At 36.9% G+C, this 15,475-nt stretch overlaps 1 protein-coding gene across 1 annotated transcript in view; it reads right to left on the reverse strand.

The window, feature by feature from the left end:
* Positions 1-15,475, reverse strand: part of USH2A (usherin) — a 705,277-nt gene that overhangs the window by 508,765 nt on the left and 181,037 nt on the right. Inside the window, 4 exon segments of the mRNA XM_047705734.1 lie at positions 1,176-1,320; positions 8,367-8,536; positions 10,135-10,404; positions 11,629-12,123. Coding sequence (XP_047561690.1) covers positions 1,176-1,320; positions 8,367-8,536; positions 10,135-10,404; positions 11,629-12,123 — 1,080 coding nt within the window.

Here is a 15,475-nt window from a genome sequence, read left to right on the forward strand (position 1 = left end):
ACACAAGGAGCCTGCCTCTATTATCCACATTCAGTAACCCTCTAATAATCTAATATACAAAAATAAATAAATAAACAATGTTACAGGAGAATGGTATTTTGTACAATCTAGGTATGCCATAAATGTATGCATACATATGAAATACATATAAATATAAAAAACCACAAAGAGTTCAGTTGTAGAGGTAATAAAACATAGTTCCTTATAATTGGGGAGTCGTTCTCATTGATGGAAAATTTGAGGAAACAAAATTACTTGGATGAAATCATTTGAGCCAAACAAGTTTTTTGAGAACTAAAGCAAGGCAAAACAAACAGTAGAATTGGACCTGAATACAGTTAGGGAAAAGGAATAGGGAATATTTTTATAGCGAGAGAGGTTTGCGTAGTATCTGTCATTCATCTAGGAGTCTCTTAACCTTCTCATATCTAGACATTTTCTTAAGGAGCACCAAGCCTTGTTTGATTGCCGACAGAAAAACTGATTTGAAAATATACCAACTGTGGAGTGACTGAGTTATGTAGGTGTTAGTGTTAGTGATCAAGTTTGTATGAATCTAGTTTGCTCTAAGTAAAATCTATACAGGCAAAAATCTATACAAACCATTTCCTACTAAGATCTAACTTGATAACCAGTCTTTTTTTATTTTAAATTTCACAGACTTAGGAGCTTCTTACTAATAACAAAATAATTAATAATTACATTATTGCCTATCCAATAAAGGCAAAATATAACATCAGGGCAACCTTGTAATTCCCAGATGTCTGCCTTTAGTCACAGAGGGCAGGCATGAGCAGATCTAAAGCCACAAAAAGGGCCAAGAAGAAGCATTCTGAGCTTTCCTAAGAAGCCACCTGAATACTTCTAATGGTCAGAACATCACTGGGAGGTAGGGTGGTTGCTAAGCCCTGGAGTTGCTCTGCATCTAATTAAATTTCTTATTACGGTACAGGTGCAACTCAGGGCTCCCACGGACCTCTTAAACTTCAGCTAATTTACTTACTTTCTGTTTGTTTAAAAATGTCAACATGGGTAGCAATCAGAGTTAGTGATTGAGGAGCAGGAGGAACCAGAAAAGACAAGTATTAAGTCCGAACTAGAGAAGGTACTGAGCTTTAGAAGTGCTGGTTTATAAAGATATAATATATTTTTTATGTCCATTAGAACTTGCTTACCTGCTGCTAATGTCTGTCCTGTTCCTGATGTGCTGGTTACACAACCAACTGAATTGCAGAGAGAAATAGTAAAGTTGTATATCCTATAAGGTTTTAGTTCTTTTACAACGTAAGATAGTTCTTGGGATTTAGCAGTGTACAACACCTTTAAAGGAAAAAAAAAATCAAATAATAGATAAACAGTGTGAGAAACATAACCTTGTTAGTCAAGAATCCATGGATCCAGTCATGTTCTATGAATTCAGACAGAGGAATTATTGCCAACAGCTATTAGGAAAGGGATTTTTTTTTTTCTGAAGAATCTCAACAAGCTAGGATTTAATTGATAATTGTACAATCACAGTTTTATGAGGTAATAATCCAGTTCCTGAGTGGATAAATGAGGAAACCAAGTTATTGCCTCATAAAGCAGCGTGGTGGTATGGTTATTGTCACCAATAGTAGAGATAAAGGATGGCGACATTGTCATTGTTATCATGAAAAAGTCCAAATAAAACCCTGGGGCTTGGCCCAAACTCAACCCACATAGTAATGCCCACACGTTATTTGTGGAGCTAGTACAGAAAAATATCACTATGTTAAATCAATTCCATCATTTTCTTGAAAGAAAAAATCCACCAAAGAAAAAGGAAAACAAGGAAACACATTACTGAGCATCCACATGAGGTCCATTCTCAATTATCTTTCTTATATAAATAAGCATATGCAGATTAGATCAAACAGTTTCATTTTCTGAAATATTGTCTTTATCATGCAATTTCAAATGAGAATAGCAGATTTGAGCAAAGGAGTCTGAGAGAAACTCCATAGTCCATAAACAAATAATTAAACAACTTTCACTGAGCATTGGTCCCATCATTATAACTAGAAATGATCAAAAGCAACCATGTAAGTTTACTTAGTTTATAGATACAGAAAGCACTGGAAATTATATTCAGGATAAAAGTCATTGAAACAAAGAGTATGACACTAAGCATTAGTATAAAACTTTTTTCTAAGGGATGTTGATATACATTCATATCAAATAATCTTCCATAAATATAAATGCAGGTAACTGTAAAGGTTAGTAACATTTGAAGTAAGTTTCTAGATATTTTCACTATAGAAATAAGATAAAATTCATTTGGAATATTTGCCTGGGTATTCACTTTAAAATTTCATGACCTAAATGAGTAGTTCTAGGAAACAGTGTGCATGGAATATAAACTATATCATTTATAAAACATTTTTCAGAAATAAAGGTGATTTCAAAGATTATAAAAATCTAGGAATAATTTAAAACTTTGGTACTATTTCCTCACCAATATAATTGGAAATTAGAAAAACATCAAACACCAAATTGTAAGTACTTTATGTTTCGAATTCTAAAGTTGTTATTGAGGGATTGAGGATATAAAATTTTCTGTTTTCTCGAATGTGACTTTATTTTTCCACAAAAAGTAAAACTTTGAAGTGAGTAAAATTTACTGAATATTGCTATAAAACTTATCCCATTTAAAACAACCTATGTGGAATTAATGTCAATTTTTAGAAAATCGAATTGTTTTCCACATAAAATATAATAAAATGGTTCTTATTTTTAGGAAAATGTAGTGAAAATATATAGCAGAATATTATACAGCCATAAAAGGGAATGAGATCTTGACATTTATGACAACATGGATGGACCTAGAGGATATTATGCTAAGTAAAATAAGTCAGTCTGAGAAAGACAAATACTATATGATTTCACTCATATGTGGAATCTAAAAAAAAAATGAATAAAAGAACAAACAAAAAGCAAAATCAGACCTGCAAATACAGAGAACAAACTGATGGTTGCCAAAGAGAAGGTGTGGAGGGATGGACAACGTGGGAGACACAGGCTTCCAGTTATGGAACCCATAAGACATGGGAATAAAAGGCACAGCAAAGAGAATGTGCTTAATGGTATTGTAACAGCATTGTGTGGTGACAGATGGTAGCTACATTTACGGTTAACATAACGTAACATATAGAGAAGTTGAATCATTTTGTTGTATACCTGAAACTAATGTAATATTGTATCAACTATACTCAAATGGAAAAAGAAATTTCAAAATGAAGTATTCCCTATTTCATTTAGGATGTTGGGTCATTTTTTGAACAAACTATTCTGCAGAACAAGAACACACACACAAAAAATACTACAAGAAATAGAAAATGTAGATTAATACTAATTTTGATGGACTTCTACTTCTCTACATATAGTTGTTAGAAATCACATGATTTAAAAAAAGACATTTACCTTAAAGCTTGGGCACATAAAATAATCACTCAGATAAACTTTGTCTTTATTGTATATATAAGACATTTTATAAGACTTAAAGGACCAACTTAATTAAAAATTTTCTTTGGGATAAATCTTTAAGGAGATAGAGAGAACTCCACAGAAGCCTGAAATCCTACCCTGATAATATCCCCACTTCTATATATTTCCTTGCACCATTCTTAGTCAAAGTTTCTGTAACAATTATTTTACAGTAGGCCTTCCCTAGAAATTTTGGCTGTTTTTTTTTTTTTTTTAACCAAGCTTATAATAAGACACAGTCAGGTCAGTGTGGATACAAATTTAATTATTGAGAAGGTGAAGATTTTTACTTTGTCACTCATGATTTCACTTTCTTGACTATATGATTAGGTAGATGGATATATGTAGGCAAGAGAAAGCATAATAAAGAGAATAAAGTGACATATCTATATCCTTATTTCAATTTGGCCACAAAGAAAGGACTTCTAAACAAAAAAGATGCATATACATAATTTTTGTCACTAATAAAAAGGCAATATTTTCCTGCTCCACTGAATGACAAAATTATCTCTTTAAAAGTTTAATGTAGGGGCGCCTGGGTGGCTCAGTGGGTTAAAGCCTCTGCCTTCAGCTCAGGTCATGATCCCAAGGTCCTGGGATCAAGCCCCACATTGGGCTCTCTGCTCGGCAGGGAGCCTGCTTCCTCCTCTCTCTCTGCCTGCCTCTCTGCCTACCTGTGATCTCTGTCTGTAAAATAAATAAATAAAATATTAAAAGTTCAATGAAGTCTTATCTCACTAATAATAATCACTAATAGGACCTAATATTTGTCAAGCTCTCTCTTTTTTTTTTAAATTATTTATTTATTTGATAGAGACACAGTGAGGGAGGGAACACAAGTAGTGGGAGTGGGAGAGGGAGAAACAGACTCCCCGCCGAGCAGGGAGCCTGATGCAGGGTTCAACCTGGGGCTTGATCCCAGGACCCTGGGATCATGACCTGAGCCCAAGGCAGACACTTAACAACTGAGCCACCTAGGCACCCATGTTAAGCTCTTTAAACTCCACAAAAAACATGCAGATAAGGAGAAATGGTTTTCCTATTTTACAGATGAGTAAAACCTGAAGTACGGAGATGTGTGGAAGGCTAGCAATTGACAGAAGTGGGATATGAACAAACAAATTAACTTCTGAGGCTTTAGGAACTATGTTTTTTTTCTTATTTTTGTTTCTTAGACTAGAATGCCATACTGCAGGTAATAGTTGCTTTGAAGCTATGTTTTACGAAGAAATAATAGTTTACAAACCAAAAGAACAGCAGCAACAACAACAATAAAATATCAGTGATAAATACGGTATAATATTGAGGACCACATGAAGCAGTTATAGCCGTAAATTTACCTTAAATCCTATGATACCCTGAATTGGTAGACTAAGTCATTTAAGTTATGAGGTATGTGTAAAGCTACCTTTGCATTTATCACCTGAGACAGATGTGAGTTAGTCAGCACTTATTCTCAGACTAATGAAAAAAGTAAAACAAGGAATCATAAATGATTTGTTGGTTTTTCTTCTAGTTTTGTGTTGTAAACATGTCCTGTCTACTGAAGAGTCTCAGAAATTTTGGCAAACCTATTGGTGATGGGTTGAAGAAAGTCTCCCCAAAATCCTTTCTCACCTAGTACCTCAGAGAATGATCTTATTTGGAAATTGGGTCTTTGCAGATACAATTAATTATACTATCATTGATTTAAGGTGGGTCTTCAGTACAAGGGATATATTTATAGAAGAATGGAGAGGGATACACAGATACAGCAGAGACAGCCACGCAGAGAAGAAGGCCATGTGAAGACCGGCAGAGACTGGAGTTACACTACGCCAAACCAAGGAACCCAAGGAGCTACCAGAAGCTGGAAGAGGTAAGGAAGGAATCTCCTGGACAGCCTTCAGAGGGAAAATGGTCCTACCAACACTTTGATTTCAGACTCTGGTCCTCCATAAAAAAAATAAATTTCTGTTGTTTTACATCACTTCGTTTATGGTTGTTACTGCAGGCCCAGGAAACTAATACAATGGGGTACAAAGGTCTGGCTCCTTGACTTATTTAGGACAAACTGATAGAGTCATTTCAGCTCCAGAACCACCCAGAGGATCAGCTTAGACCCTTTTGTCACTGCCTCATAATTCAGCTTCTTATTCTGCTCAATCCTGCAACTCTTACTACTTTCCGTGTGTTGTTTCTGAGAACATTCCCCAATAAATCTGTGCTCAATCCTCTCCACAGTATCTGTTTCCCAGAGAACTTGACCTAAGACAGTGATGGCAGGAGTGCCCTAGGAAGGGGACTCTAAAATGATATTCTGGAGCTAGATCACCAACCAGCTGGCTGTCCAAGATCACCTCATCACAGGGCGTGAGTAGAGTACCAATGGCCCCTACCATACACCAACGATTCTTAATCTCGTTAGTGGTGAATTGGATGACTTACCAGTGGAAGGAAGTTCACTGGTTTGGTGGAACTGGAAATTATATGGACTATTTTGGGGAAAGTAGTAACTATAAGGACCATGGAATCAGGTACCTCTTGCTGGGTGCTATTAATGCATTGAAGAAAGACAAGATCTGAAGGTCACCAATTCAAAGCAAACTGTGAAAACCTCCTTGGCAGTATTGGTTCTCCAAATTCATAGCATCCTACTAAATGAATTAGAGAAGCAAAACATGGCAGATATGTAGAGGTCCTGATAAGTATTATATGCTCCAAAGAATAAGTGATCAAGTTTTTAAAAAAAAATTAAGTGTCTGCCACATCGGTAAAAATTTTAAGGGTCCATTGGCCTGAGACATGCTAGGATATCCTTTCCAAAATAAGGGTAAAATTATTGCAATTTGCACTTACCACTAGAAGGAAAGAAACAGAATGTCCTGAACACCTGCTTAAGTTCTGAAGAGAACATATTCCACATCTAGGAATACTATTTTTGATCAAGTTACTGAATACTGTGGAGTACTGCCAACTATGAGTGTCCCCTAGGGCCGGAGAGAAATCTCTGCAGGCCAAACCTGTGCTACAAGCAGCCAAAAAATTGGGGACATAAAGCCTACCAGGTCCTGTGGTATCACAGGTAACCATAGAGGGAAAAGATGTTGTGAGACATCTATGGCAAGCCCTCAATGAGAGAATCACAAGGTAGACTCACAGGATGTGGAGCAAGGTCACATCACAGAATGGAAATTAAGCACCATTTGCTTGAGAGCTCCTGGCTGGCTAGTAAGCCTTGGTAAAAGCAGAGAATATGACAATCAGTGTCAAATGGCCATGAAGCCAGAGCTACCCTTCATGAGCTGAGTTCTGTCAGACAAGCCATGTCTTAAGAGTAAGTTGGTCCAACAGAAATTCATCATGAAACGGTAAGCAATATCTGGTAACAGGCATCAGGAGAGTCAGGAATAATATCCTGCACAGGCGGGTTGTCTGAAACCCCAGGTCAGTTACCACCGTACACTGACTGCTCAATCTCAGCTCATACCTGTGATTTCTCGGACTTCCCTCAGGAGCTGAGAGACTAGAAAGATGTGACTTGCTTCACAGATGGGTGGTCTTAGTGTGGCTGCAAGTCAAAAATGGGTGGTGGATGCTCTGTAGCCCCACCCAAGGATGGTCCAAAACTCCAATTATAAGAAGAAATCTGCTCAATGGGCAAAACTTTAGGCAGTGCATCTGGCTACACATTTTGTGTAGAAAGGGAAGAATCCAAAGAAAGAACACATCTCAACTATATGGCAGTGACTTGAATGTATTGGTCATGGGCATGGTGGAGGGAGGGAGAAGATTGGAAGATTGGGAACCAGGAAGACTGGGAAAGAAGAATATGATGGACCCATGAGAGAGACTGTTACATGTGAAGATCTCTTAAATTGTGCTAATGCCTGCCAAAGAGGGTCTTCCTCAAAAGAGGTGCTAAACAGCCAAGTACACAGAATGACTTGCCCACTTAACATCAGCCACCTCTGTCATTGGCCACCATCATGCTGGTAAAATAGGCTAATGGAGTACATTGACCAAACCATAAACTGGAGGGAAACAAGAACCTCTCCCCCGCCGGGATTAGTATATACAAATCAAGTGACTTAATCCATATACACAATAAAGCCTTCATAAGTTAGCTATGATTATTATCCTCATTACTGCTGGCTGGAGTATGAATTACTAGAAGATAGTAAGTCACTGCATATCCCAAACCTTGACCATGTTAACCTTTGCTGTAAGTTGTGATAAACCCATTCCTCAGAGTTCTCTTCTCCTTGGAAACAGAAATATGCAAAATGTACATAGAAGACATTCTTATCAATGTTATCTATATTTCCAAAAGAATTAATATAAATATCAACTAATGGTAGGTTGGTTGAATACATTATTGTAAGCCCAAATAACATGACAGTGTACAACCACTGAAAGTGAGCTCCTTACAAGATATTTAAGGGTAGATGTTAAGTGTAGAAAGCAGATTTTATGAAACAAAATTATATCTATTTTGTTTTAATACATGCTTATATTAGAAAAATAAATGATAGAAATAGTGCCTTGGGGGCACCTGGGTGGCTCAGTGGGTTAAGCTGCTGCCTTCGGCTCAGGTCATGATCTCAGAGTCCTGGGATCGAGCCCCGCATCGGGCTCTCTGCTCAGCGGGGAGCCTGCTTCCTCCTCTCTCTCTGCCTGCCTCTCTGCCTGCTTGTGATCTCTCTGTCAAATAAATAAATAAAATCTTTAAAAAAAAAAAAGAAATAGTGCCTTGTACACATGGTATTATATTAAGAAACAATGCCACAGGTAAGGAATATATAAGGGAGAATTTGGTCATAGAATTCTGCAAAATCAGAAAATGTCAAAAGGAAGAGAATTCCATTTTAAGATACTAATACCTGTGACAATGCTGCCGGAAGAGATTGCTGAGGTGACTGTTCGGAAACCATATTGACCTTATACCCCACAACTTCTCCTCTTGTTGCATTCTCTGCTGGCTTCTCCCAGGACACATTGAGGGAGTGAGGTGAGAGTGGGAAGACGGAAGGAGGGGTCATGAATGCCGGCACTGTCAACGACAAGAACACAGGCAGACAATGAACGCTGTACCTACAGGTCTCCAGATGGAACTCCTACACCTACTCTTGTTTCTGACATAACCTTGTTCCTTACATAATATCCTGATTTCTAAACATCAAAGGATATACTGGTGTTTAGAAAAGCTAGTTGCCTTTTTTTTTTTTAATTCTCTGCAAGGAGGTTCTCTATCCTTATATTCCTAGCAGAAATATTTTCGATCTACAAAAGAAAAATCATTTAGGAATGTGCTTATTTTCATCAAGATAACTACTAGATATGGTAGGAAACCATAGGTATTATGAAGCAATTGAAAGGAGAAGTCATCAAAACTGAATCTTAGTCCACAGAGTCCAGAACAATGCATAGTGACATATTGGATTTTTGATGTAGAGATGTCTTTCACCGAGCCACAGTGATACAGCTTGGAGAATATTACTCCTCAGAAAGAGGTAAATCTAAAATGTTCTAAATAACCCCAAAGAAATCTTTAAAGTTTTCAATAAATCTTGATTGAAATATTCAGAGTATATATGCACATACATTCTCCCCCTGCCATCCTTGAGATCTTAATATGGATTTTAAATGTGCTAACCAAAGGTGTATTATCAAAGGACCTCATCGCACGTTCAGTAGCCAGTGACCCATAAGATTATGAGGGTCCAGTATTGCATTTTCACCCATTACTTTTCATTTCTGACCTTGATTTTCCCCTTCCAGAATGCCATGGCTCATCACTTGTGCTATCATGGCACTATTATTTGTCCAAGATGGCTGGTAGTCATTAAGAGATGCTCAAGCACAATGCACATTTTATTCATGAAATGATTCCCTTGGACATCAACCTAAAGCTACCCTTATCCTCCCACAGTCCTAACAGTTCCAATTTAAATCAGGACTTGGGTTTCTTTGAATATCCATAGATTCAAAGCATAACAAAGGTATCTTTTTTTGGTTAAAGGCTCATGATATTTGAAGTGTTTTAACGTTTTAATGAAATTGAAGGGGGGGGGCAAAAATATATCATTTGCTATAGTGAAGATATCTTAAGAAAATTAAAAATTTTACTCTCCTTCCTTACCATATTGCAAACTGCTTATAAACAAATTTGTGAATTACAGATATTGATATCCAGGATTCTATCATTAGGATGGAATCTAGTACCTACACTATTTGCTTTGGAGAGAGAAATAAAAACAAAATAAGATTTGTGAAATTGGTATCATTATCTCTTTCAATGAACATAAATTGTGCTGAGTTTGGAGCAAGATAGAACACACTGCCAACCCACTTCAGGAATGAAAACCAATTACAATTTTTGGCAAACATTCCCCAAAGAGTATGACTATAGTTATTTTTCCCCTCTGAAGTAATAGCTAAGGCATTTATTTTTTCTCCCCGAAACTTACTGCAAGTTCTTTATGACCTTGAGATATTTACATAACCAACCAATATAGTCAATTTTTCCTTGGCCTCTATAAATTTATAATTCTTGCTTTTCAAAATGTACTTTAGTGCTGTTGACTTTCATTTGGGGCAGTATTTTCATTTGGGAATCTTCAAAGTAGAGTTCAAAGCATTTTTCTTCACCTGATTCTCCCGTTCTTTCTGAAGTCCAGGCAGAAGACACACTTCCAGCCATGTTCACAGCCAAGACTCGAAACTCATACTTGGTGTATGGCTCCAAGGCAGTGATGGTTGTGGCTGTTTGAGGAGGGTTTAGTGCATTTTCATTGGCTGATTCTGCAAATGGATGAGGGCTGAACCAGCCACTGCTCTGAAAAACTCGACTTTCTGCTGACGTGGTTTCTCCATCAGACTTCATTTTTTTCATGTAGAGTTCATATCTTATAATTATTCCTAGAAAGGTGAAATAGTGAACAAAGGAGACTCATCAGACAGTTTTGAGGGTGTTATGGGCTTAGGCTGACTAAAAAGTACCAGCTTTGCATTGTTTCTGACTAGATTACCTGTCCATTTCTTCAGTAATCTAGATAACGGGACTTGTAAAAGACAACAACTGATGGACAGATGAGTGTATGTGATACTGCTGAAACATATTCATGGGACAAACAAACCAAAAGGGAATGCATAAACACAAAATAGCTTTAACTTACTACAGGTAAATTCAATCCCTTTCAGAATGAATGATCATAATTTCTACTAAGAACTGCTTTTGTGGGGGGGCACCTGGGTGGCTCAGTCGTTAAGCGTCTGCCTTCGGCTCAGGTCATGATCCCAGGGTTCTGGGATCGAGCCCCGCATCGGGCTCCCGGCTTGGTGGGAAGCCTGCTTCTCCCTCTCTCACTCCCCCTGCTTGTGTTCCCTCTCTCGCTGTGTCTCTCTGTCAAATAAATAAATATTAAAAAAAAAAAAAAGAACTGCTTTTGTGGGGAACAGATTTGATCATCGCACCTCCAATTTATATACTTTCAAATTTGGGTATTTTAATTTTATTATCTATTTAACACAAGCTCTTATTATATAAATATTAGAATATTAAACTTGATCTCTACCTAGTCTTCTCAAATAACTTTAAAAGTCTGAGAAAAGAGGTTTTGCCATCGTACGTACATGATATTAATTACTAAAAATCTATGAATTTGTGTCTGGCCTATATAACCAAGGGTTCAATTGTATGAAGACAAAAAATTAACTTAATGGAGTCAGCTAGCCTATATACATATTTTTTGTAGTATTTTATATCCTTTTCTTGCTTAAAAGATAAAATTTACTGCTTATGGGTGCCCTAACTTGTGACACAGTCAAATATAATGCATTTCATAAGTGAGTTTCAAATTAGAAACATCGTTTGTGTTGTGACAGATGTCATTAAGAGCAAAGATAATATTAGCCTTTTAAGGGGCAATTTAAATGAATGGAATTTGTTATTAGATTAAAGAAATATACTCTTTCTACTAACTAGTATAAATAGTATCTGATATCTTTAGAAATTTTCAATTATTATAACCTACAGTTACAAAAATGGATACAGTTGCCAGATTCTTATTGCACAATTCCAAATGCCTAGATTCTCATTCATGTTTTGCTCAAGAAAGGGAAATCTAAGTCTTGAATTCTTACCATTTGGTTCCATTGGGGGAGACCATTCTACATGAAGCTCTGTGGAACCAATCTTCTGCACCTCGGGTGCGCCCAGCCTTTGGGGAGGTGCCTGGGCTGTGATCACCATAAGGGGTGAGCTGTGTAAACAGCCCCCACTAGTACACGCCTGTACAGAAAAATGGTACTTGGTGAATGGAACCAGATTCCAGATGGTAGCGGAGGTTTCATGACCTTCATAGGGAACACATGGTTCATTGCCACTTAAAGGAGCACAGGACAAAATATATTTCTCTATAGGACCAGAATGATTTGAAGGTGTAGTCCAGGCAAGTGTCACAGAGTCTGAGCCAACAGGAAGGATATAACTTAAGTTCAAGTTTCCTTCTGGGACCCCTGGTTTCGTCTTGTATGTGACAGGTACGCTCCTTGTTGAACCATGCACACTGGCCGTCTCGATGTAATAGGAATATGAAGTATATGGTGACAGGTCAGTGTCTAAGAAGTACTGAATATCTGAAATTAAAGGAAGAAAAGAGTCATATTTCAGAAATCGGTAAGGAATCATTCCTAATTGTTTTCCTATTTGTATAACTTAATCACCATAAACTATACAATCTGCTCTTTTGAATAAGAGAAAGGTTTGGATTTTTAAAACTGAAATAAATAAGTGACTCTTAATCTCACAAAACAAACTGAGGGTTGATGGGGGGAGGGGGGTTGAGAGGGGGGTGGGATTATGGACATTGGGGAGGGTATGTGCTATGGTGAGTGCTGTGAAGTGTGTAAACCTGGCAATTCACAGACCTGTACCCCTGGTGATAAAAATATATGTTTATAAAAAATTAAATTAAAAAAAAACTGAAATAAAACAAATTCTAATTGCTTTTACTGTGCAATGTAACATAAGAGAAGTGCCTCTTGTCATGAAAACTATTTAGAAGGTTGTTTAAACTCTTGTTCTTTCTAAAATATAGTGTCTTTGGGGCGCCTGGGAGGCTCAGTGGGTTAAAGCCTCAGCCTTCGGCTCAGGTCATGATCTCAGGGTCCTGGGATCGAGCCCTGCATCGGGCTCTCTGCTCAGCAGGCAGCCTTCTTCCTCCTCTTTCTCTGCCTACTTGTGATCTCTGTCTGTCAAATAAATAAAATCTTTAAAAAAATAGAATAAAATATAGTGTCTTTTTTACAGAAGATAAAAGAGAAATTTCTGGCAGTTATTTGAAACAGAAATGGCAGTTTCTTCTATGTAACTTGTTTGCTTGTTCAACAATATTGTCCTGGACCAAGGGTTGTTAAACTGTTTCCACAGGCCACATTTGTCACCTGGCTAATACCTTTATTGGAACTTTCTCTAAACTTCTGATCCACAAAAACAAAAGTTATAAATGATTATTGTTATTTTATTTTATTTTTTTTTTAAGATTTTATTTATTTATTTGACAGAGAGAGATCACAAGTAGGCAGAGAGGCAGGCAGAGAGAGAGGAAGGGAAGCAGGCTCCCTGCTGAGCAGCGAGCCCAATGCGGGACTTGATCCCAGGACCCTGGGATCATGACCTGAGCCGAAGGCAGCGGCTTAACCCACTGAGCCACCCAGGCACCCCGATTATTGTTATTTTAAACTGCAAAATTTTGGAGACATTTGTTACCATCAGTGGAGAACTGACACAGGAGAAGTCTGGGTTTTTTAAAGGATTAAAAAGATACGGCATGGACATGGTTAGGCATGTGCCTGGAACTTCCCATTCTCTGAGGGGACAGGAAGTATATTGCAGGGCTGTGACACAATGCACCAGCTGGTCAAGGAGAAACATTTACAGGTTGCAGCTTCACTGTTACAAAGCAGGCAGAGCAGGTTTGAAACTGAGAAGCAGTAAACTGATAATGTATACAAGCATATATTCAAACATATTGTATGACACTGTGATCTTTGATTGAATTTTTGGGAAACATTTCCTCAGGAAGCATAGAAAAATATAGAGGTATTATTTATAATAGGAAATGTTGAAGTAAGTTAAAGTGGAATTTAACAGGTTATAATACTTTATATTAATATGATACATTAATAGAATTCCAATATCATATAATAATTTAAAAACATAGTGATGAAGGCCACTTAGCAACATGAGAAGAAAATACCGAATATAATAGTGCAAGTACTTGAATATTATTATGAAAAATAAACTGGAGTAGACACTACTCCAGAAGTTTTCTGAAGTGAAATTAGTCATCATACTAGAATGCTGCAAATGTGAGGCTTAAAATATTTATTTTAAGCTTCCTTAATGGGATATAACACTTTTATAAGCAAAAGATCTATACCAATAACAAAATCACTTAGACAAATTATTGCACAAACACAGCATGAGATTCCTCTTTGGAGATGCTAATAATCACAACCATATGCACTGATTAATTTCTTTTGTTTTTAAGATTTTTTGTTTATTTATTTGTGAGAGAGACAGAGAGAGAGCACACACGAGCAGGGGAAGGGCAGAGGGAGAGGGAGAAGCAGGCTTCCCACTGAGCAGGGAGCCCCACGTGGGGCTGGATCCCAGAACCCTGGGATCATGATCAGAGCTGAAGTGAGACGCTTAACCAACTGAGCCACCCAGATACCCCTGTACTGATTAATTTCTTTTCAAGTATGCTTAGTATCAAATAACAAAAATGTATTCCCATTGATATCTAATTCTTATCTCCCATATTAGTGAAATTTTCTATTATAAAATGAAACCAGGAAACAGTTACCTTCTGAGAACCTAAGTAATCTGGGAAAATCCAGATTCATATTCTCCTACTTCCTCAACTTTCCTGCAATCCAAAACTGAAATGGTTTCAGGGCACAGAGGAGTTGGTATTCAGTTTTTTAAAAAATGTACTGAACATGCTTAAATGAGGTAGGAGTGGGAGAATATTATGAGACTTTAGGTTTTCCAGGATGTAGAAGAAAGAAAACTAGCCATAATCTCCCATTAGTATCTTGTGTGTGTGTGTTTGTGTGTGTATGATATGTTAGTATATATTGTATATACAGATATAGATATATATCCCTTAACACAACCCTTCTCACATTTTATTTTTATAGTTTGATGAATTGTCTTTCCTTAACACTAGACTTAACACCCTGGGAACCTAGGACCAGGTCCTCCTTACTTGCCACCATATTGGTAGCACACAGTAGAATCTCAATAAGTATTTGTTGAATCCATCCATAAAGCTGGTACATCAAATTTACTATGCCTCTTTAGAAAAAGTGATATCTTCCACTAGAAAGATTTGATGAATGACATTTACTGTGCTTCTTCAGAAAAAGTGATATCCTCCACTGGAAAAATTTGCTTGGGATATACTGATAGTGGTTCCTAAGTACTTTCATTTTAGTAATTATTCAAACGACTACTACATTGGTTTTCAGTATATTATCTGATCATACTTGTTGCTCATAACAGAATATTGTGATCATAATTAAACAATAGGGGAAATTGCCTGTCTATAATAGCCAGGGTGTAGTTCCTATAACATATATTTCTGGCATATAATAGTAAATTCAATAAATACCTATTAAGTTAAAGTTATCTGCATTCCACATGAGAGTGTTTAAAATATTCAAAACATTTGAAAAATCACTGAAGGTGTGCAAACTGATAGAAAACATTGTATTTAACAATGTCAAAAGCCAAACCTAAAAGGCAAAAATAAATATCAGTGCTTAATATTCCAAGAGAATGGCACACACTTAAACTGGAAGTTGGAAGATACATAACCTGATGATAATTAAGAGAAGTTCAGTACATACTTGATGCTTGTAGCATTTGAGAAATGGAATATAATCCTGATAGATCAAAATCTATAAGAGGAGTCTAGTA

This window comes from Lutra lutra, chromosome 15 (assembly GCF_902655055.1).
Source record: "Lutra lutra chromosome 15, mLutLut1.2, whole genome shotgun sequence".
Lineage (NCBI taxonomy): Eukaryota > Metazoa > Chordata > Mammalia > Carnivora > Mustelidae > Lutra > Lutra lutra.